General features: G+C 41.3%; 2 protein-coding genes across 2 annotated transcripts; both read left to right on the forward strand.

Moving 5' to 3' along the window:
- The first annotated feature begins 77 nt into the window (after window positions 1–77).
- Window positions 78–3,999, forward strand: LOC143526093 (uncharacterized). The gene is made up of 10 exons (XM_077020748.1): window positions 78–105; window positions 481–677; window positions 1,088–1,198; window positions 1,415–1,489; window positions 1,624–1,821; window positions 2,274–2,465; window positions 2,710–2,891; window positions 3,179–3,243; window positions 3,359–3,453; window positions 3,720–3,999. Exons 2-10 carry the CDS (start codon window positions 482–484, stop codon window positions 3,833–3,835), a joined length of 1,230 nt encoding a protein of 409 aa, XP_076876863.1. The 5' UTR covers window positions 78–105; window position 481; the 3' UTR covers window positions 3,836–3,999.
- Window positions 4,000–17,340: 13,341 nt separating this feature from the next.
- Window positions 17,341–19,924, forward strand: LOC143511964 (low choriolytic enzyme-like). The gene is made up of 8 exons (XM_077001799.1): window positions 17,341–17,480; window positions 17,605–17,650; window positions 17,819–17,884; window positions 18,037–18,186; window positions 18,334–18,451; window positions 18,764–18,942; window positions 19,342–19,423; window positions 19,512–19,924. Exons 1-8 carry the CDS (start codon window positions 17,379–17,381, stop codon window positions 19,636–19,638), a joined length of 870 nt encoding a protein of 289 aa, XP_076857914.1. The 5' UTR covers window positions 17,341–17,378; the 3' UTR covers window positions 19,639–19,924.
- Window positions 19,925–21,272: the final 1,348 nt, after the last annotated feature.

Genomic DNA, 21,272 nt, shown 5'->3' on the forward strand with positions numbered 1-21,272 from the left:
TGCCGAATTGTGCTGTAAATACGTGAAAACAACACTGTGCTCACTTTAGTTTCTCAGCATCGTCTGTTGAACGGATGTTGGCACTTCTGCATATCAGTATCACTGGTCAGTTTAAGTGTCCTCCATGAATTGCATGGCCACAATTGACTTAACTGGGCATTTTCATCAGATATAATGCGTACACAGAGGTGAAATTGTGATGATGCCATGTTTTGTAACTTCTTTTTTTTGCCAGTGCATCCACTGTGCTCCCACAGACTTTTGGGTGCTGGGTAGTTTGATATATCCCTAGTATTTTTTATGTAAAAAGTTGTTTATATTTTTGTTTTATGGGAAGTGACATAGATTAGCCTGTTTTTGAGAAACTGTAATGGCAGTATTATTTTCTTAGCAACAAAGGATGTTTGCTTTGAGTTATCTATACATTTATTTCTGTTTTTAAATGCATGTTTTAATTTATGCCAGTTTGTGGTGTTTCAGGATGGCTTGGGTTAGGGCAGTGTGGCAAGAGAAGAAAAGGCAAGAAGAAGGAACAGTGCCAGACAGCTGGGTAGACACACAAAACATGTTACTGTACTGGCCAAATGCTGCAAATGCAACAAGGTATCGGAATGACCGTCGCAAACCATCTGATGGTTGGAGAAAGTTTCCCCTTCTAAAAGAGAAGATGAGATCTGGTAGGTACAGTTACATGTTAACAGGGCCTAAGTTTTACAAAAAATAACATTCTTTAGTCAGAGTTACAAGATTTGCCTCTACAGCCCACCTTAAATGATGTGGTAGTTACAAAAAAATCTGAAACAACGAGTGGTGTGAACTGTAAAAAAAAAAAAAAAACACACAGGCACATGGCTAACGAAAACAAGAGAGACTAGAAACAAAACATGGACAGGATTAGGGAACAGGGAGACACGAAGGGAAAACCTGGAATGGAGGCGGGACAGGAGGGCATTCATGACAGGGAAAAAATAATTTCAGCCCCTGTTTATGCCTGTTACATGCTTTGTCACAAGATACACCTGCCATATCAGTGTTATGCATTAACAGACTTGTTGCTTTGCTGTTTGTTCTTATTTGTGACTTATAGATGACTTCAACGAATGTGACAATTGTGACTTCACGAGTAGTGCAGAAGTTGAAGAAAGTCCTGAAGCAAAGCGAAGAAGAAAAACTAAGACGTTTGAGGATTGTTTGACAGGTAGGTTTTTTTTTGCATCCATCTATGCATACATGTATCTCTCGCTGTCTTATCTGTCATCCTCTACAACGGTATCTATCAATTTCTAGTAGTTATCTTCCTGATCTTTAACTTTGCCTTATTTATTTGACATCTTACATTTTTTTGCGTTGTGAGCAGTGGTATTTCCTTCATAAATTGCATATAATCTTTTCCGTAATTTGTCTATTGAATTAGATGATGCTTCTGACAGTGAGGTAGAATTTGATGATGTTTATCAAGGAAATGGTCAACATCCCAAGAGTAATAAAGGTTAGTTATTTTTAGGTGTCATAAGAGCATATAAATGAAAACAACAAAAAATGTGACAGTTACAATTACATACATATTGCCTTTGTTTTTGTTTGACAATACATCAATTGAGAAATAAGATTTTTTGTTAACAGAGCTAGAACTTCCTACTCCTCCAAGGAAACTGGAACCTCTTCAAGAGAGAAAATCTACACTATACTCCAAAAAGGCAAACTCGTCGTCATCATCATCAAGTTCTGGCTCTCCATTTACACCCATTAGGAGGAAACAGACTTCAAGTGAACAGGGTTCTCCTTCTTCCTCACCTCACCTTAGATCAAGGGATTCTTCAGGTCTGTATCTTAAATTGAATTTTAGAAATATTTGGTCTTAAAGTGATTATCTGGGTTCATATACATAGAGTTGTATATGCAAGTGAGATGCACAAACACAACAACACATTAATTTGAGATTCAGTGTTTGATTCTAGCCTCAGTTTGCTAATATGTGTAACAGTTTTGTTACTGTCACTACACAGTAGTTCCCCTCAGAGCTGTGTGTTTGCATTTAGTGGGTAAATACTGAAATTAATGACCAGTAAGCAAAAGAGCATTGGGTTGCTGCTCAGAGTACAGCATATACTTCATTTTGGAGAATGAGTATTGCTCTTACTACAAGGAAAAAGAAAATTGACTTTTATTTACCTGCAATGGTATTTTGTGTTAGAGAAATAAGTTATCCATAAATGAGTCCTAAAATGAAAAAGTATTTGTCTGTTATTAAATTTCCTCTATGATTCTATTAGCTCCTCTGCAAATTCAGGAGCCCACCTCAGAAATGGAGACTAGATCATCTTGCCATGGAGGCCAGTCTCAGAAAAAAGAACAAAGAAGATCAAAATCACCTTTTGTTCAGCAGTCTACAGAAGCAACATGCTCTGTACAGCAGACTCCATCAACACAGAAAAAACACGTCCCATACCCAATGCCAGAAGCAAGTAAGTGGATAGCTGACTTTGCATTTTTGTAAAATGCAAAAAATGTTAAATTAAGTACTATTTTAAAAATAAAATGTAAAAATAATACTCCAGTAAAGTACAGATACAGCATTTTAGTACTTAAGTACAGTAGCAAAGTAGTTCTACTTTGTTACTATACATCTCTGCTGAGCACTGAATGGCAGCACAAGACTGTGCCTTGATAATATTTCTAATTTTGATCAATTTTTTTTCAATGCATTAGAATTTCAGAGAAAAGTCATGGAGCTGCTTGTTGATATCCGTGAGGAAGTCCGCAATTTGAAGACACAGTCTGGAGTTGCACAAAGGTGCGAAGACTCAAAGATTCCTGCACAGGCTTCAACACTTGAGGCCCTAAACCTCCTTGAGAAATCTCTTGAATCCCTTGAGGAAAAGCAGAAACTGGTAAGACCATACTTACTGTAGTGTAAATAAATAAATGTAAATAAATATTATAATCAGTGGCGGACTTAGCAATTTGGGGGCCCATCAACATTAATATGCGAGAAATAAGTTAGCTAATCAGGGGGCCCCTACAGTGGGCTGCAGTGGGAGGGGCCCAAGGCAATTGCCTAGCCACGCCTCTATGCAAAGACCGCCTCTGATTATAATGATTATTTCTATTGTTCATTGTTTGTCACTGTGTGTTAATGGGGATATACTATTTTTGATTTTTATTCCTCTAATTTCAGATTAATGGCTTGTCCAAGGTGGGAGGAGTACACTTGAAAGACAATGTGAAGAGGGTTATGGAGAAGTAAGCTTTTATTTCATTGTCAATTAAATGTCAGTTACAGTACATAACAAAACCTGTTGACTTTTGATGACATTCACCATTTTGATTGTTAAATGCTGCCTTTTTCTGTCCATAGGTTGATGACAAATGAGGTCATGGCCAATTTCAACATGAAGGGGGGGAAAGGCAAACATGCCTTTACCAAGCTTCGTCTCTTCACTGTTGTCACAGGTGAAAAGCATATATCCTTTTCTTAGTATAAACATGCGGATACTAGAAAAACCCGATTACATTCTTTGTTATCTTGAAAAAAGGAAGCTGCTGGCATTCACATAATTATGCCTAAATTTAGCCAGCTGGACTAAGAATTAGTTTTAATTAATACATTAGAATGTATTAAATGTGAATGGCCACCAACAACGTCTACAACTTGGTGATTTACTGCTTACTGTATTCTGTATTACTCAAAGATTTACAAATGCAATTCATTCTTACAGAAAGTGTCCAGAGGACCACGGATGCAACGGAGGCAAACATTGCAGCGGCTGTGTCCTTTTGTTTAAAGTATGCCCCAGATAGAGTGGGTGGAGGCGGCAGAAAAAAAAAAACTTAAAGGACTATTTTGAAAGACTGCTGTGGAGTTTGTGTAATTTCTGTTGGTGGTGGAGTTCTGATAGTTATTTTGAATACTGTTTTTGAATACTAAACTTTGTTTTGGGAATATACTGCTTAAAAACAAGGTAAGCATATCATTTCAATAAAAGGGTTTTGATATCCTGTTGTATATGCCATTTAATCCACACATTAGTAAAGGTTAACTTCTCTGCTTAAAATTAATAACTCAGGTTTATATTGTTAATTAAATTAACATCCAGTTTTCATTTCCAACCATTATTCAACATCTGTCTAACATTGGAGCTTGATGAACCTGACATCGGTTTTCGACAAATATCTGACTTTGATTTCCAACTGAAATTCAATGTCTATCTATTCTTAGAGTTTAATGTCAAGATAACTTTGGGGTGTAACGTTAGCTTGACTTATTTCCAACTTAAGTCAAATGTCTAAATAACATTAAAAACATTGATGGTTTTTGACTGATAATCCAACTTTTGTTTCTAACTAAAAATGAACATCTGTCCAGTAGTGAAGTTTGAGGTCAACCTAACTGACTGATAACCAACCCTAATTTTATGTCTCCATAACGTTAGATCTTGATGTCAACCTGACGTTGGGTTTTGACGTCAACCCGATTTTCATTTTCAACTAAAATGTAACGTTTATATAACGTTGGAGCTTGTCGTCAACCTGACGTTACTTTTTGAGCAATAACTGACTGATAACCAACCCGAATTCAACGTCTCCTCAACGTTGGATGTTGATGTTAATATGACGTCGGGTTTTGACGTCAACCCGATTTTCATTTTCAACTAAATTTAAACGTCTGACCAACGTTGGAGGCCAACGTCTGGCTGACATCGAAGTGACGTCCTGTGCCTGCTGGGGAGCCTCTGCTTCTTCAATTTGAGAGGAGCCAATTGAGGTGCTTGGGTATTGGATAAGGACCGACCACAGATTTATGGTTAGAATTAACCCCCTAATGGAGGTAGCAGCACTGCATATAGCTGTGTGTGTATTTTTGTGTGTGTGGTACATGAGGTGGAATGAAATTTAGAACCCAAGGTCCCAGTTTTTACCCCAATAGCAGCAATGTAATAAAAATAGAATAGAGTAAAAGAAATAAATAAAATAAAAATAAAATAAAATAGGTAGATAAGTAGAGTAAATCTATTTATTGTTATAAATCTGTAACAATAAATATATCTGAGTACTGTTCAAGTGTTTTTTTTTTAAGTGACTGTGGGTAAAGTGTCCTTGTGTAAAGTGCAGATTGTCAGAGAGACCAACTGAGTGCTGGTTCTCATTTAGAGTTTATGAGTCTGACAGCTTCTGGGATGAAGCTGTTCCTCAGACGGGAAGTTCTGCACTTAATGCTCCGCAGCCTCCTGCCTGAGGGGAGCGGGACTAAAAGTGGGTGTGCTGGGTGGGTGGGGTCCTTCATGATGCAGGCGGCCCTCCTCCTGCATCTGGAGGTGTAGATGTCCATGGTGGTGGGGAGGCTGACTCCAACAGTCCTCTGTGCAGCCTTCACCACCCTCTACAGAGCTTTCCTGTCTGCAGCCGAGCAGCTTCCATGCCACACGTTGATGTTGGAGCACAGGACGCTCTCCACCACACATCTATAGAACTGAGCTCCAGAGTCCAGCTCATCTCAGCTGCCTGAGGAAGTAGAGCCGCTGATGAGCTTTCCTGACCAGGAATCTGCAAACTTCACAATATGACAGTCAATCAATCAATCAAATTTTATTTATATAGCGCAACAACAGTTGTTGTCACAAAGCAGCCTTACAAGTGCCGAGTCCAAGCCCCCAGTGAGCAAGCCAATCAGGATGAATGGCTGAGCAGTCATGTGTGAGCAGCGTGAACAGGAGGGGGCTCAACACGCAGCCCTGAGGGGAGCCTGTGCTGAGAAAGATGGTGGAGGAGGAGATGTTGTGGATCCTCACAGACTGTGGCCTGTTGGTCAGGAAGTCCAGGACCCAGTTGCAGAGTGAAGAGCTCAGTCCAAGTGTGTAGAGTTTGTTGACCAGGGTGTGTGGAATCATGGTGTTGAAGGCGGATGTGAAGTCCACAAAGAGCAAACGGACATAGGAATCCTTCTGCTCCAGGTGGGTGAGGGTGTGTGGACCACAGAGGAGATGGTGTCCTCTGTGGATTGGTTTGTTCTGTAAGTGTACTGGTGTGGGTCCCCAGTGATGTCAATGGTGGCTTTGATGTGGGTCATAACCAGTCTCTCAAAGCATTTGGTGACTATCGGCGTGAGGGCTACAGGCCGGTAGTCATTCAGACCTGTCGCTACGGAGCTCTTGGGGACCGGGATGATGGTGGCAGTCTTCAGACAGGTGGGGACCTGTCTGGGGATCTTGGGAGGAGAAATGGCCCTGGATCCTCTGAGCATATGCAGTTTATGAATGTTGTCATTGTTGTATTGTGTCTGAGCCTTAGTTAAAGTTTTGGAAAATATCTTTTTTTAATTCTCTGTCTAATCTTACCCTGGACTGCCTATATGATCATGATTTTGGTTTGTGCTTTATTTAATCTTGCTACTCTCAGCATTTGCATCAGCCTCATCGCTCTAAGACAGAATGACCGACTGTGACAGAGCAAGTGCTGTCACTAACAGGATTGTTGGATTAAATAATGTTGTCCCCCCGTCTGTACAGGATATACCAGCCCATGTGATTAGAAAGAATAGTCAGATGCATTAAAAGGCTTGAAAGTTCAACAGCGAGAGGATGGAGAACACTGTTGGAACACTGGTAGTAAACGAGGGGGAGAGTATAGATAAAGAAGACGTGATCCCGGAAGAACATGAAGGAGAACATTGGATTAACAATTTGACTGTTTTAATCTGGTGTGAGCACGATGGCACTTTTATGGGTTGTGGATATAATGTATAATATTTGTATAATCTATTTGATGAGGCCTCTGCAATCTACAAGACAACACTATGCCACCACACCGACCCAAATATGATGCAGCAGAAGAATTGCTGCACATTTAGTTTGCCCTCTCCCCAAACCTGTCATAGTCCCCTCGGCAAACCCTCTTGTTTTGGTTTGTTTCCTGGTTTCTTCTCATCCTCATACTTAGTGGCTTTAATAGAAAAACATAAAAACAATCCAAGACTCCTATTTAAATCTGTTTCTAGCCTAACTAGGAGTCATGAACAAATTAAATCACTAATCCCAGTAGAGTGCAGCAGTAACAATTTTATGAACTTCTTTAATGATAAGATAAAATTGATTGATAAAATTAGGTAAAAAATAGTCATACTATCTCAGAGCCTGTCAACCTGCCAATGCACCCTGACAGCAGTCTGGTCAGCTCTGATGCTCTTTTGGAGTCCTTCTCCCCAATTGGTCATGAGGAGATTATTTCATTGGTAAAATCTGCCAAGCCCTCAACATGCATACTTGATGCCGTACCAACCCATCTACTTAAGGAATTACTGCACAGCAATGTATATCCTTTGCTTACTATAATTAACTATTCTCTAAGCCTAGGCTACATTCTCAATTCATTTAAACTTGCAGTCATCAAGCCGCTAATTAAAAAACCTGGTCTTAATCCCCAGGAACTGTCCAACTATATCCAATCTCTAATCTATCGTTCATATCCAAAATTCTAGAGAAAGTAGTTTCTTCGCAACTCTTCTTTCTTACAGAACATGCACTAGAGTTATTTCAGTCTGGATTTAGACCCCATCACGGCACTGAACCTGCACTGACTAAAGTACTACATGATCTATTAATATCCTCTGATAAAGGACATGTTTCTTTTCTTATACTGTTAGACCTTTAGTGCTGCTTTTGACACCATTGATCACAACATTCTACTAAATAGGCTGGAGACACTGATTGGCATAAGAGGTCAAGCACTCTCCTGGTTTAGATCCTACCTGACAAATCGCTACCAATTTGTACTTGTAAATAATGAATGTTCAGAACGTACAAAGGTAAAATATGGTGTCCCACAAGGATCTGTACTGGGCCCCATATTACTCTCATTGTGACGCTGGGCGGCGACAGACGGACGAGACACAGAATCCGTATTTCGTCTTGACAGACGTCACTTTTATTTTTACAATTATTGCGCAATCGGCGCACAAATACTAAACAGGAACACACAACGTGTAGACTTAGACAATGACGAGCACAGGACACTGCGCGAGCGCACATTAAATAGGCAAGACACATTAGCCCCACGTGATCACGAGACGATTCACAGGTGAGACTTATATATCACACGACAAAACCCCAACCACGTATATCCACTGACGCAGACAAAGCATGTGGACAACGTTTACACACGCCCAAAAGGGAGGGGCCGGGGTCCTCAACGTGACAGACGCCCCCTCCAAGGGCACTACCCGTCCCGGGGTGCCAACAGGACCGAGTGCCCCGAACCCACGACGATGGGCGGATCCGACGCGTCTGGGAGGTGACCGCCCTTGGTGAAGCGTCCGCCACGGACTGCCTAGAACACCCTCCCTGGGAAGACGGGGGAAAAGACGGGAGACACATTAAACGGAACAGAAACAAACACACAGACTGGCATACTCACACACAGAGGCACAAACAGGAACAGGGGGTTTGGCAGATACACGGGAAGACTGACGAACACTGGCACAGACAAACACATAACAGGCGCCAGGCTGCGCGCCAGGAGTAGAGCATAGAGGGTAGAGAGATCAGAAGCCGCAGTGGTCGGTCCTCCGCCAGGCGTCGCTGCGAAACCTCTGTTGGGAGCAGCTTGGCTGGCGGACACGCCTGGTGCACTGCGGCTGGCTTGCGCGCCTGATGCAGCGCGGCTGGCTTGCGCGCCTGGCGCACCGCGGCTGGCGTACGCGTATGGAGCACCGCGGCTGGCGTACGCGCCTGGTGCACTGCGGCTGGCGTACGCGCCTGGTGCACCGCGGCTGGCAGACGCCCCGTGCGGGCCGTTTGGGGTTTCCTCTGCAATGTCCATGTCCTCCTCCCTCCCCTGGCTCCGCTCCATGGACTGCTCCGGGCTGCCACCCCGGGAGCAGTCCATTTTACTGTCGCCGGGGAGAGTGGAAGAGGGCGTCCGCTTCCCTCTCACGGTCTCCACAGACATCTCTGAGGGGGGAGGGCTCTCTTCTCCCTCCGTGCTATAGGAGCCCTCGGACGAAGGGTACTCCCCCTCTTCCTCACCCCTCTCTGCGGTGCGAGAGGGGCACACGGGCGGAGGGAGGTAATCCTCGTCCTCCAACTCGTCCTCCGACTCCTCCTCCCCACCGTAGTCCACGGTGGAGGCATCACCCACAGACGGAGGGTAGTCTTCCTCCTCTTCTCCTCCACCGTAGTCCACAGTGGAGGCGTCACCCACAGACGGAGGTACAGGACACCCGTTACAGAACATCTCAACCCCGATGTAGCTAAGGGGTTCAAATGTTTGATGGAAGGAATCCCATTGGCATCTGGACTACGTAGGACTTTAGTTCTAGAAAACCTCAACTTAAGAAACCGAAAAAATCCCTCAATGGTCCAGGCCTCCTCTGGTCTAGTAGCCAAAACAAGGTCCGCCCACTCGAGAGCTACACTCCGTAAGAGAGATCTCATAAAGAGTACGGATACATTATCTGGAGGTTTAGGGCAAGTTAAATGTTGAAAATACAGCTCACATCGCATAATGAAACAATCAACATTATCTCCTTCGCCACTAAATTCATAAGGGCAGGGCATGATTGAAGGTAAAATAACAGGTTTTCCCTCCGAGTCTAACAAAAACTCCGACTGCAACACACCAAGTTGGTTCGAATACATTAGTCTGCTCTCAGCACGGCTCGCAATAGCAGGCTTTACTTCAGAACCAACAGTTACCAACATAGTCTCTTTACAACCTCCCTCCTCAAATGGAGAGTCCACACTGAGGTTACTCGCTGCGTCCTCAATAGGTGAGTCATTCTGTAACGTTTCGCAACTTGGAGACGGACGCAAATGCGGAAGAAAACTCAATTTATTGAGAGAAACACTCTGAGCCTCTTGGAGGCGAATCGTGCCAACCCTTAACGCACGGGAACGGCGAGGCATGTTAAACACGAGACAGCTTTACTTTAACAGACAAGCAGTACTTTAACAGACATGCAGTATTACTCAAAGCCTTACATAGGCCAGTCGTGTTGAGACAGATCCACGTTAACAGACAGGCAGTATAACTCAACGCCTTACATAGGCCAGTCGTGTTGAGACAGATCTACTTTCATAGACAGGCAGTATATAATACATGTAACATGGCCAGTAACACTTTTTACATGACGACCAGATCACCGACAGTACATAACACATGTAACATGGGCAGTAACACTCTTTACGTGACGACTAGATCACCGACAGTACATAACGTATGCAACCTGGGCAGTAACACTCTTTACGTGACGACTAGATCACCGACAGTACATAACACATGCACACCGAAACCTCGCAGAGAATAAACGGCTCTGCAAACCTAACAACCCCAGAACCTCAAGGATCAAAGCGAGAGACTACTTAACTTTGGTAGCGTAGATAAAGAAAGCCGGAACGACAGGTGAGCACGACTCAACAACCAGAAATGGAAGAACAACAGTACCGGACTAGACAGACGAAATCTACCCACGGAGAAACGGTGAGACTAAGCACGGGTAACGAACAGGATGACTCACGCCAGGAGATTAGACATCGGAGAATATAACTGGATACTAATCAGCCGAGAACTCAAAACAGCTGAGTGACTCTAGGAACCAAACTAACACAGAGGGCGGGGCTAACACTTCACAAAGACTATTGAAACGCAAGAAACAGAAGAGACGGAACATGACCATGTAACAGAAGACTATTGCAATAATCTAGACGGGAGGATATTAATGCATGGATTAGTTTTTCCACATCACTAGTATTTAATATGTTTCTAATTTTAGCTATGTTGCGTAAGTGAAAGAACGCTACCCTAGTTATATTATTAATGTGTGAATCGAACGAGAGATCTGGGTCTATTGTGACATAAGTTCTTTACCTCTGCGCTGGGGGTTATAGTAAAGGAATGTATATTCAATGCTATATTACGTATCTTGTCTCTCGCTGCCCTAGACCCAACTATTATTAGCTCTGTTTTATCTGGATTTAGTGCTAGAAAGTTACACGCCATCCAATGTTTTATCTCTTCTACACACTTCTCGATTTTACTGTTTACACCTAAATCATCGGGTTTAGCCGATAAATATAGTTGGGTGTCGTCTGAGTAGGAGTGGAAACTGATGTCGTGCTTATGCATAATCTCGCCTATGGGTAACATGTAAAGTGTAAATAGAAGTGGTCCTAGGACTGTCCCTTGTGGGACACCATATTTAACCTGCACAGATTTAGATGTTTTATTATTAACACTTACACATTGGAAGCGGTCGGTCAAATATGATCTAAACCAGGAGAGTCCAACTCCTTTAATACCTACCGTGTTTTCTAGTCGATCCAGCAAAATGTTGTGGTCCAGTATCAAAAGCTGCGCTAAGATCTAACAGTATAAGGAACGAGATGAGCCCATTATCGGACGATATTAGTAAATCATTCACTACCCTGAGTAAAGCTGTTTCAGTGCTGTGATTCGGTCTAAATCCTGATTGGAACTTATCATGGATACTATTTGATTGGAGATAATGGTTTAACTGATTGTAAACTGCTTTTTTTTTAGAATTTTAGAGATAAATGGGAGATTAGAAATTGGTCTATAGTTGGCTAGAATCTGCGGATCGAGATTCTGTTTTTTAATCAAGGGTCTAATTACGGCGCATTGTAATTGTTTGGGCACATATCCTAGGTTAAGGGAACAGTTAATCATATTAAGTAAGGGCCCTGCAATAGCTGGGAGTAGGTCTTTGAATAGATGGGTTGGAACTGGGTCGAATATACTGTAGGGGTGACCGGGTATGGTTGTAACATGGGGAGAGTTGTAACACCATCAGTTCCACCCATCACGGATAAGATAGGAGTCATATGATCATTTCAGTATTTACCCAATTCCTCCCTGATCCCACATGGTGAATATCAAGGCTGTAAACAGGCACATGCAGATTCCATCGCAAAAAAAACAGATTTTGAGGTGAGAAAGTAAATTTCTGCATCAAGACTATATTTTGTTTAGTACTTATACTATTGCAGATAAAACCACATGAATTATATTACATTAAACTGTAGTTTCTCAGGTAAATTGTGATGCATTTTTCCCCTGTTAATTTCAAATCACCTTGCTAATACAGCTAGTTAAACACTGGCTGACTGGGGTGGGGATGGTTGTAACAGCTTTAAAACGTGTTACAGCCATCACCTTACATACAACTAAGGAAACTTTATTGATTTTTTATAATTTTAAAGAAAGACTGACAGAGGTATGCCTGCAAATGTTTTTAAAAAAAAAGCATCTGATGAGGTCACAAATAAGGGCAAGTCAGTCAGATCAGTTGCAAAGGCACGTGGTATCTGCCATGTAACACACACACACACACACACACACACACACACACACATACATTGACATTGGTTATTATTTGACCTACATGTTCTTTACACAGTTACATTGTATTAGTGTTCATTAAGCATACATATTGTTAAATAAGTTTGTTCTAGTACACTAATTTACACACCCACACACACACACACTTCTGAGTAAAACAGAAAGTGCATATGAGTTATGGTCAGTCACAGACAGAGATACATTGTTCTGGATTTTTATTTTATTTAAAAAAAATTATTTTTGAAGCATTTTGCATGGTGTGGCCTTTGTTTTGCTTCTTTTGTCTAATTGTTACAACTTACCCCAGGATGTGTTACAACCTAGCCCGCTAGTGGGGTAGACTGTAACAAGGGAACACCTTGTATTTGACATCAAATCACGACGGCTGTGATATATCAATCGAAGTTTAAATTGCCATTTGTAGAAAACAAATGGGTGTACTTTGTATAAAAGTTTGAGAAGTCTAGCTCAAAAATTCAGTGAGTTACAGGTGCTGAAGCAAAAAGTATTACAACCATCCCCGGTCTCCTTAGACAAATTAATTAGTGTTGTGAGCTCTTTTTGCGATATAGGATTGAAGCCATTTAGCTCAGTAATATTTTTGGATGCGTAGTTACTAATACCTATACTACTGGGGTTGGATTGGAGGTTAGGCTGTGATGTATTATGACTCTGTAGTCGGATAATATCTATTTTATTACTAAAAAAGTTTAAAAATTCATCACTAGTGTTTGTAAGTGCTGTATTAGAACTAGTGTCATTGATATTTCTTTTTAGTTTTGATACAGTCGCGAAGAGAAATCTAGGGTTATTTTTGTTGTTTTCTATTAGTGTCGAATAATATGAGGCTCTAACTTTTAATTAGGGCATGTTTATATTTGACTACGGCGTCTTTCCATGCGATTCTAAACACTTCTAGTGAGGTGGATCTCCATTTGCGCTCCACTGTTCGAGCTGCCTGTTTTAGAAGACGAGTGTGTTCGTCATACCATGGTGCAAGCTTTTTCTCCCTAATTAATTTTGTTTTAACTGGAGCTACACTGTCTAAGGTATTGCTGAGTGTGGAATAAAACTGTTGTGTTGCCTGTTCTAATTCATTGGGCTGCAATGGCATAGTGCTCGGTAGCTCTGGTAGTATGTTAATAAATGTTGCTGCGGTGCACGTGGTTTTTATATGGTGCATCTGATGTAAATCGTATATAGCTATTTCATATATCAGTAGGGAATTATCTGAAATGGCGTCATTTTGGGGGATGATTGCCAAATGTTCTATGTTTAACCCGTAAGTAAGTATTAAGTCTAAGGTGTGTTTACAGCAGTGAGTAGGTCCTGTCACATTTTGGGCTATACATGTCTCTGTCATTAAGCTGATGAATTCCAAGTACCCACAATTCCGAGAAAAAAGTCAGAATTGTGAGATTAAAGTCACAATTCTGAGAATAAAATCAGAGTTATGAGAATAAAGAGTTTAATCTCAGAATTCTGGGTGCCCTTTTTTTTCTAATGTCCCTTTTTAAAATTTTTAATAGTGGCCCTAATCTTCTTCTGTATATCCTAAAAAGGCGCTTATAAGTTACATTTTATTATAATAGGGCTTGCGGCCCGAACCGCTTAACGTACAGACTCCGTTCGAACTGCGTTTAGAAGGTCTCGGCTCTGTGCTATCCGTTTTTGGAGTCGATTAGTGTTATAGAATTGAGTTTAAAAATGAAAAAAATCCCTATTAAAATGAATGGTGGAATGTTCAGAATTTCAAATCTTAACAACCAGTTAGAGTGTGAGCTGGCATGAAAAATGATCAAAACTTTCGTGGCTAAACTGCTGTAAAATCCTTACACCTTGACCTAGAAGCTCCATTTAAATTTTAAATGGGAGAGAAACTTGTCCTCTCTGGCACGCCAAGATATCTAATCATTTGATCAATTAGTTTTAGAGGTATGAGCATTTGTTTGGCACTAGACACAGAAAATTGCCCCATTGGCCCCCATATAAATGTATGAGAATCAGAATCAGCTTTGTTGAGATTTTTGTGTGTTTTTAACTTGTCATAAATCAGTCATTTTTGGGTCAAACCACACCAAAATATTTCACAATCATCATCAAGGGGTCCTCTCTCACACAATCTCTTCAGTGAAACGATAAGTTAAATGGGGTCCGAACTACGACCGTTTGTTCGGAGGGTGCAAATCACATAAAACAAGGCTCCTCCACTCAGAGTGGCAGAGACAGTGTCAGTTATTTTTGAATGTCTCTCCCCCTCCCCCACACACGCACACACCTGCATCTCTCTCATACTCACTCCACACAGATGGAGCAGAGGGGCAGATGAGGGTGAGGGGCAAATGGGGCAGATAGAGCAGATGGGGCAGAGGTGCAAATGGGGCAAAGGGGCAGATGGAGCAGAGGGGCAGATAGAGCAGAGGGCCATATGGGGCAGATGGAGCAGAGGGGCAAATGGGGCAGATAGAGTAGATGGGGCAGATGGAGCATATACACCATATACACTACATGCACACACACACACAGAGACTTGCATCTCTTTTCAAGCACTATATATTTCCTTCAGGAAATGCATGTCTAGTTATTATTATTATTATGTAAAAAAAAAACACTGCACCATAGAGGGCACTAATCTAATGTTTTCTTTTCTTTCAGTTGGTTCTGTAATAAACTTATTCTCCGTCCCTATTCTTTGTTCCCTGTTCTCTGCCCCTCACTGGTACTGTGGCCTGCAGCATGGCCCCTCTCTGCTATTCCATAGGGCTACTGGTTTTTCACCGTACTGACAAGCAATTTGCTTTTAACCAATAGCACCGCAGTTGATGCCTTCTTTTGTTAATATGAGTGGCTTTAGTGGAAAATGATAAACAAGTAACTCCCGTTGATAATTGGCTTAATTAAATGTGTTTGTCACATCTTCCACCACAGAGGACAACCGCTGCAACCTCTACACTGGTCCCATTTCATTAGAGTTAATGTTTGTATTTGTGAACATATGCAAACAGAAGAAAAAACACAAAGCCTCAAGAGCGTTGTGATTGGTCAACATCAGTGTCCTAATCAGCCAACCACAAAGAGGAATTAACAAACACTGTTTTGTAAGAAACAGTAACGGAGGAGATGTCTACACTATACACCAGAACTCTATGCTCTCTCTGGGCTTTCATGTGGTATTGGAGTGAGGAACCTACTCTGTAGCTGCACTGCTCCTTAAACATGTTCAGTGACATGTCCAAGAGGAGCACACACCTGCACCTCTACAACACTCAGTGCTGTTTGAAGAGGAGCACACACCTGCACCTCTACAACACTCAGTGCTGTTTGAAGAAGAGCACACACCTGCACCTCTACAACACTCAGTGCTGTTTGAAGAGGAGCACACACCTGCACCTCTACAACACTCAGTGCTGTTTGAAGAAGAGCACACACCTGCACCTCTACAACACTCAGTGCTGTTTGAAGAGGAGCACACACCTGCACCTCTACAACACTCAGTGCTGTTTGAAGAGGAGTCCACACCTGCACCTCTACAACACTCAGTGCTGTTTGAAGAGGAGTCCACACCTGCACCTCTACAACACTCAGTGCTGTTTGAAGAGGAGTCCACACCTGCACCTCTACAACACTCAGTGCTGTTTGAAGAGGAGCACACACCTGCACCTCTACAACACTCAGTGCTGTTTGAAGAGGAGCACACACCTGCACTTGAGCTGCCCAGTCTTATCTGTCTCTGTGATGACTGTATGGCTATGGGCTTCTTCTTGTGAATCTGCTAACAGTGGGCGTGATGAACAAGTTAAGATGGGGACCATCATAAGTTTGGACATATAGTGGATATGAGGGAGATAGTTTAGGAGCCAGTTAGGTTGAGAATATTGGAACATTCTTTTCTGCATAACTGCAGCACACAAATATCTAGAGTATAAGCTCCATATTGTGTGTATAATTAACAGTTTTTTTATTAATTAAAAGGGTTTAGTTAATTTATCATTAGCTGTGACTTCATGAAGCAGGATTCAGAGGGGCAGGGCAGGAGGCGGAGCTAAGATTTATTTATATCTTACATTAGAATGCATATCACAAAGCATATTTACAAAAATACAGATCCAGATCCATAATGATGAAGTGAAAGTGACAATGGGAACACCCTGGGCTGAGTTTAAGAAAGAGTTGGGAGGAGTCAGGAGGTAATCCCGCCTCCACAGGGCAGCCCAGCTGGTTTCTGCTTTATTAGATGGGTGGCATTGGCTCTGAGTCAAATAGGCCTAATGGACAGTGGTTTTAAATTGGATAAGCAGAAATGTTGTTTGGATGTTTTCTGACCTCATTTCCTCTTGACGTGCCAAGTGTGATGCACTTCACGTGGGGGCTGGTCAGGCTTCTCTCTGTCTGCAGCTGGTCCAGAATGCTGCAGCACATCTTCAAACAGGAAGTCTCGAGCAGGAGCACTTCCTCCCAAACACACCTCCCTTCACTGCCTACATGTGTGTTTCACAATTAAATTCAGGGTTTTACTTTTTGTTCATAAATGCCTGAATGGCCACGCTCCAGCCTATCTGACCTTGTAACCCCTATGATCTTTCAAAATCAGCTCTCGATCGCCATGAATGAGTCCTGAAAAATACAACATCAACACGCATGGCAAGTTGATATTACACTCACACACTGGAGAATATATCTCTACAATATCTCCTCCAATACTGTGATCATATTGGAATAATGATCATTCTGGTGAATATCATCATAGGAGATTTTATACCACAGCATTACTACACATACATATATTGGCTATATATTGTCATAACCACAGACGGGCTACACCAAAAGCTACAAAAGGTTTTGATGCCTCATAAAAACATCAGAACAGTGACAGTCCCATATTTGGTCTGACATTGTGCACTGGAACAGAACCTTTTCCTTTTATGGTTGGAGTTACCACAGTGTTTGAATGTACCGCAGCCCTTGGGTAAGTGGTGCTGGGCTGAATGAAGGGGAAGTCTCTCCCCCTTCCTGCTTTATTTAGGCTGATGTTGGGTTGGAGCGTTCTTCATCACTCCATCATGCTTCTGTCTGTGACCCTCGTCCTGCTGATGTCTGGTTGTACACCAGTGCAGAGTCACTCCTTAAAGGTGAGCTCACCCTCACATGGGACTGTTAAGTATAAATGTTAAGTATAGTATCCTTCTCAGCTACTGTTTTTGGGAAGCCTGCAAGTGCAATTAACAAACATCTCACAGCTACAATGTCTTCTAGATTTTTCAGAACCAGGCATTACATCAACAAAGCTCTGGAGAGACTGGTAAGAAGTTACTGCTTCAACATGTCCATTCAGATATTCAGAAATATACATTCTGTACAGTAATTATACTTATATGTCTTAATGTAATTACTGTAGCATTTGAAACCCATGTTAATGTCAATCCATAACATCTAATTAATGGTTCATTTACCAATAACAATTCCTCAGATAACAGCATTGGGAAGGATTATTTCTCAGTGTCGGCCATAATTGAAAGAGCAAACAAGAATGCTGGTAAGACTGTTATTTACTCTGCTGACACATAATCAATATTGCAATCAGTGCTATTAATCACCATCTTGGTTTCACCCTGAACCTCGTATGCGTCATCCACTACATCAATAATTGTATTTGGTCCAACTTTATTATGTGGTTTTAATGTGCAGGTCAAGGACTGGATGAGCCCACGGTTATGTATGGTGATATAGCAGTATATACTGGCTTACAGAATGCAGACCCGTGCACCTCTCGTGGGTGTAAATGGCCCAAAAGAAATGGAAAAGTCTATGTACCCTATACCATTTCTAATCAATACTGTGAGTGACACCTCTTACTTCAATAAATAAATATTTGAATAAGCTGCTATTTTAATAAGCAGCAAAAGAAAGTACGTTTGTAAGTGCCTTTGGATACGAGAATTTGCTAAATGTTTTAAATGTAAATGTGCTCCATCATCTTTACAGCAAGACGTGAAAAAGATGTTATTGAGGGTGCACTGAGATCTTTTGCAAAAACCACCTGCATCAAATTCATACCTCGCTCGTGGGAGCAAGACTACCTTCAGATTATGTCTGACTCAGGGTTAGTCAACAGAGTCTTTAAACACTAAAGACATGTGTTGTGAATATCAAGCATCATTAAGCAAACTGCAAGCATTAATGTCACTTTACTGGATAAGTCCTCTATGTTTAAATATGTAAAGCAAATGTAATGGTGTATATTTATCAAAGGCCTGGCCTAATTTATGAAATAACTTATATAGAGTATATAAAGATTCTGAGAAACAACAGGTCTGAACCAGTTCTTTCTCCTGATAGTTGAGGGGGGAGGAATATTTAATTTCAGCTGTTTTTCCCTGGTTTTTAACCAGTTTTTAACTGGTGTGACCTGCAGGTGCTACTCCTTCATAGGTCGTAGAGGTGGAGGGCAGGTTGTGTCTCTACAACGCTTTGGGTGTGTCTACCATGGTGTCACTCAACATGAGGTCCTCCACGCCCTGGGCTTCAACCATGAACAGACCCGCAGTGACCGTGATCGACATGTTCAAATACTCTACCAAAACATCATTCCAGGTGAGTGGAGTGGGGATATCTGAAATATCTGTTTATACATTCCCGGAGAATATTAATATGCATACAGTTGGAAGAATACATACGTGTAAATGAGATAGTTTTTGAGTTTTACACTTTAGCGTTACTGAGACCCAAGTCCTCTCTTTGCTTCAGCATTACTGAGTCCTCTCAGCTTGAAACACACAATCATGTTACTGGTTGCTTTTTTCTTTCTATCTTTTTTATGTTTCTAAAACACAAACCTTTCCGCTATTAAAACATGACCTCATTAAATTATCATTATATTTTCATTAAGAGTCCACATAAATGTCTCGTGGTTGAAACCTGTGTTGTGAGTGTGGTAGCAATACAACAACATACTGAAAACATTTTTGATCATATGGTCTATATTACTCACAGGACAGGCACATAACTTTAGAAAAATCCCAACCAACAACCTTGGCACCCCATATGACTACAACTCCATCATGCATTACGGAAGGTAAACAGTCATTAATTAATTCCTTGCAGTGTTTGTATATGATGTTGTTGATGGCCACAGCAGTTATGCTGTGATCTCTGTGGTGCAGGTACGCTTTCTCCAAGAACAGGCAGCCAACCATCGTTCCTATACCAGACAGTAGTGTTGCCATTGGACGAGCCACGGAGATGAGTCGTGTCGACATCCAGCGAGTCAATAACCTCTACTGCCGTTAACCAGGTTATCCTGAGCGCAACAGTGCATTTGTCTTTTAAGACTGGCTGAAATCGGAAGGATCTGCTCAACTAAGTTACTGTGTTATTGTGTTACTGACACTCAATGTGTTACTGAAACTTTGATAATGCGTGTCCCTGATGTGCACATTTCTTTGTGTTTAAGAAAATTAAGATTACTCCACAGATCTAATCCTTTGATTATAAAATCTACATTATTAAACATTGACTTATTATTAACTTTTCGTATTATTAATAAGCATATAATTTCTCAATAAAGGATAAATGGATCATTTTGAGAAAAGATTCAATCAAAACAATTCATTCCTTTGCTTTGACTAAATTTCTAAATCTTTTCCAAAAATGTTTTTTATTATTAGTTTCAATATACTTAATGAATATAACTACGATTTTTTGCAGCTGCTAAGACCCAACAAGTGGTCCTTATAGCACAATTTTTGAAAACACTAACCCATGTAGCCAAAGTCAAAGTCAAATATATTTATATAGCGCTTTTCACAACACATATTGTCACAAAGCACCTTTACAATCGTATGGGTCCAGATCCCTAATGAGCAAGCCAAAGGCGACAGTGGCAAGGAAAAACTCCCTATGATGGTGGGATTAGGAAGAAATCTCGGGAGGACCAAGACTCAAAAGGGAACCCATCCACCATTGGGCGGCCCGTTAGCACAAGTCCGTGGTGCGCAGGTTCTATAGATAAAGTTAAGGTCCTTGTTCCCCAGCCAAGTAGTCACAGTCCCGTCGGTGTAGATGGTGAGCCTCAGGTAGAAGCTAGCATCAGCACATCCTCTTACGGAAATGGCACATCCAACCCCGGCATCAGTACATCCACCGGCAAGCCAGACCATCTCCCAGGTGCATGTAGGTGCTTGCATGCAATTGTCTTGGGTGGAAGCATGCAAAAAGATAGACAATAAAGACTGAGCGTGTGGACATCAATTTAAACCATCATTGATATAAATGTACACAGCTCACATGCCAGTGATTAGCATGTGGCTCCGGCAGGCTAATCTATAGCAGCATAATTAAAGGGAGGGTTTCAGAGGTGACCACAGTCATGAGGGCGAGATGGTTTGTAGTAGGGTCATTCCATGTCAAATCAACCAAAGTTTTGATTGACCATCTCAGAATCCCTTCAAACTTTCCCCATTTGTAGGCAGATATTTTTCATGGAACAATCCAAATTTTCTGTTCCATGTTCAATATTTCAAGAGTTACAGCCATTTTTGTAACCCCCCCCCCCCCCCCCCCGCATCTTTTGCGAAAGTGGCTAAATAGCGATAATTTAATGTGAATATCTCTAAAACTATTACAGCTAGAAGGCTGAAATTTTTTGTATGTTTAGAAACTTGTATACTTGTAATTCATGTACTTTCTGGTGATATACTTTGATATGTGCTGATTATATGGTAGAAAAATTGGAATGGCCTTTTTTTGATATAGTGGTTTTATTTACCACTGAATATCACCAATATCTTGGAAAAATAACATTAAAAAAAGAGAAGCAAAACAGAATTTATGTTGTGCTAAAATGCAGTATATTTACACAAAAAAATTCATTTACACAAATTTACACAACTTCTTGATTGATTTGACATGGAATGACCCAATAA

This window comes from Brachyhypopomus gauderio, chromosome 1 (genome assembly GCF_052324685.1).
Source record: "Brachyhypopomus gauderio isolate BG-103 chromosome 1, BGAUD_0.2, whole genome shotgun sequence".
Taxonomy (NCBI): domain Eukaryota; kingdom Metazoa; phylum Chordata; class Actinopteri; order Gymnotiformes; family Hypopomidae; genus Brachyhypopomus; species Brachyhypopomus gauderio.